The following is a 3,492-nucleotide window of genomic DNA, read 5'->3' as shown; positions in this document are numbered from 1 at the left end:
AGATCCGACAATAATGCTAAGAAAAGTGATGAAAATGATACCTGCAATATGCAATGCTAGCCAGTAAAAATGTCGACACCAAGAGCTATTTTATATTAATTCAGCAAGCGCTGCAATACTAATGTCCAGTATCTAGAAATCACTTTGCATGAATAAAAATATTGTAGTAAAAAATATGTATTTCCTAGCGTATTCGTTACATCTTTCCAGCTCAAACATTTTCGCCATTTTCAATCACGTTCAAAAAGCGGGCATCCAAGCAGTTGGCGATAGATTTCGTTTGGCAATCACCCATTTCACCAGATCGCCAAAGTTTAGGGTTATAAGAGGGCGGTCAGCCAAGACAGTGCGTTGCATGTTTTGCTGTGAATTGACTTTCCACATTGAAAGAAAATTTTCAAAATCAGAAGGTTTTTTTGCCGATTTAAGGTATGATCTAATTCTTGGAATTAAAATGTTCATGTTAATTAACTGCCACTGTGTGGCTTACGAAATATTAAGTTTCGTTTACATCATAAGTTAACTGTTACTGTGGGTTTCTTTCTGTTCATGGCATGCCGCGTATTATTGTTATTATTTCCATATCGTCAGTCTAACTTGCTTAGTTTACACAAATTAAAGCATCTAATACAGGTCAATTCCTCCATTATGTCAACCTCAACTTCTTTGTCCAAAAATGAACTCAAACGTCAGCTTAAAGCTGAAAAAAAAGCTAAGGAAAAATCCGAAAAGGAGAAATTGCAAGCTCAACAGCCGGCTGCCGAAAAAAAGGATGCAGTAGCTAAACAAGAAGATCCTACTGATGCGGCAGAATATTTTAAGATACGTCTTCAAGCTATTGAAGATTTAAAAGCAGCTGGAAAATCTCCATACCCACACAAATTCCATGTTTCAATGTCTTTAACTGATTTTGTTGATCAATATAACAATCTTAATCCTGCCGAGATATTAAAAGATGTGAATGTGTCGGTTGCTGGCCGCGTGCATGCTAAAAGAGAATCCGGAGCTAAGTTGCTTTTCTACGATCTTAGAGGAGAAGGAACCAAGATTCAAGTAATGGCTCATGTTGCACATTACCCTTCTGAAGAGGAATTTCTTGAAATCAATGGTAGAATTCGAAGAGGAGATATCATTGGCTGTGTTGGACATCCTGGCAAAACTAAAATGGGAGAGCTGAGCATAATACCAACCCGATTAGAGATCCTATCACCCTGTCTCCACATGCTCCCTCATCTTCATTACGGACTTAAAGATAAAGAGACGCGTTTTCGGCAGAGATATTTAGATTTGATTCTTAATGATTCTGTCCGCCAACGATTCACATTTAGAGCTAAAGCCACTAACTATATCCGTGCCTTCTTCGATGGACTAGGGTTCCTCGAGGTGGAAACACCAATGATGAATATGATAGCTGGTGGAGCAACTGCCAAACCATTCATAACTCATCACAATGATTTAAATTTGGACTTGTATATGCGAGTTGCACCAGAACTCTACTTAAAGATGCTTGTTGTTGGCGGATTGGATCGGGTTTACGAAATTGGGCGACAGTTTAGAAATGAAGGTATAGATTTAACTCACAATCCTGAATTTACAACTTGTGAGTTTTACATGGCATATGCAGATTACAATGATGTTATGGATATAACAGAAAAATTAATATCAGGAATGGTTAAGGAGTTAACAGGTTCTTACAAGATTAAATACCATCCTGATGGTCCGGAAGGCGAAGAATTTGAGATTGATTTTACACCTCCTTTTAAAAGAATAAGTATGCTTACTGGTTTGCAGGAAGCAATGGGCGAAGAATTACCTAAACCATCTGATTTTCATCTGCCAGAATCAAATAAGAGATTATCTGATTTGTGCAATAAATATGAAATAGAGTGTCCTGCACCAAGGACCACTGCGAGATTGCTCGATAAACTTGTAGGACATTTTCTTGAAGAAAATTGCATCAATCCTACTTTTCTCTGTGATCATCCAGAAATAATGAGCCCACTTTCGAAGTATCATCGTAGTGTTCCTGGACTTACTGAAAGATTTGAAATGTTTGTCATGAAAACAGAGGTAGTCAATGCTTACACCGAATTGAATGATCCCATCGTCCAACGGCAAAGGTTTGAACGCCAGGCTCAAGATAAGGCTGCTGGTGATGATGAAGCTCAACTTGTCGACGAAAACTTCTGCACGGCTTTAGAATATGGACTACCTCCTACTGGTGGCTGGGGAATGGGAATTGACAGATTCATCATGCTTCTCACCGATACTAATAATATCAAAGAGGTTCTGTGTTTCCCAGCAATGAAACCTGAATCAAATATCAAACCAAATGAACAAGAACCATCATCTCCAGAAAAGAAAGCAACTCCAAAGAAATAATATTTTGCTTGTAATCACATCTGATTAACCTAACATTTGTCTAAATTATAGAATTTTTAAATTATTTATCAGGAATATTGAATAAATATTCTAAAAGTTTTTGTGATTATTTATTGTTGTATGGCTTTTATTTCTAAGTAATTTGTTCTAATATATTTAAGATTTCTAAGAGCGTGTTATTTAGAAGTATTACATTTCATTCAAGATTTAAAAGAAATTAGTAAGTAAATGTTATGTTTGAAAGATAAGTTAAATTTTAAATGAAGAAATAGATTGTCTTTTTTTTTTAAATTCTTAGTTTAGATTTTTAATTATATTTGTTTATGACTTTTAATAATTTATAGTAAATAAATCACTTTGATTCGTAGTTTATTGATGTTTGGTAAAAAAAAAATTATATATATTTAATTTTAGAAAATTGAATTTTACAGATTATATATATTATTGTTTTTTTTTTTTTTAGAGTGATAGCATGATCTAATAAATCAAAAAATTGGCAAAATAGCATGATTTTAGATTTGATAATACAATGAAAAAGCCAATAGCACCGATTGAATTTTGAACAATTCACTCATACATCACATAGAACTATCTTTCACTAAACTAAACTCAGTGGCACGACAGCCCATAGAGGGCCAAGGCCTACTGTGCCCATCTCAGTTTTCTTGACCTTGGGCTCTGGGGTGCAGGAGCAGATGTTCCGGTCAAGTGGTCAGCCGAACGCGGAACCCCCAGTGTTTAGTTCCCAAGCATGCTTGGTACTCATTTATCGACCCACTGAAGGGATGAAAGGCTGAGTGAACCTTGCCCGGCCCGAGGATCGAACCAGGGACCTGTGGCACGACAGCACGAAGCGCTACCGCTCAGCCACCGGGCGTCACTATCTTTCACTAAGTATTGAAATTTTCAAGACTAATAGTATTCTAAAAAATTTCAGTTTTAATTTAACAACCTTTTGTGTTTTAAATTAATTAAAGAATGTGTTATGATTTCTACAACAATATCTTAGTAATTATTAAAATTAGTAATTTCATATACAAAAAAATTATTTGGGGGATATTTCTATGTTGTGCCATCTACAATTGCCAAATGGATTAAAAACATGTTACA

The 3,492-nt window shown here is 35.6% G+C and overlaps 1 protein-coding gene across 1 annotated transcript; it reads left to right on the top strand.

Moving 5' to 3' along the window:
• Positions 1-341: 341 nt before the first annotated feature.
• Positions 342-2,481, top strand: LOC107447120 (Lysyl-tRNA synthetase). The gene has a single exon (XM_016061951.4). The coding sequence runs from the start codon at positions 550-552 to the stop codon at positions 2,380-2,382; it is 1,833 nt and encodes a 610-aa protein (XP_015917437.1). The 5' UTR covers positions 342-549; the 3' UTR covers positions 2,383-2,481.
• The last annotated feature ends 1,011 nt before the right edge of the window (positions 2,482-3,492 follow it).

Source organism: Parasteatoda tepidariorum, chromosome 5, assembly GCF_043381705.1.
Source record: "Parasteatoda tepidariorum isolate YZ-2023 chromosome 5, CAS_Ptep_4.0, whole genome shotgun sequence".
Lineage (NCBI taxonomy): Eukaryota > Metazoa > Arthropoda > Arachnida > Araneae > Theridiidae > Parasteatoda > Parasteatoda tepidariorum.
This window is presented reverse-complemented; position numbering and strand designations above follow the sequence as displayed.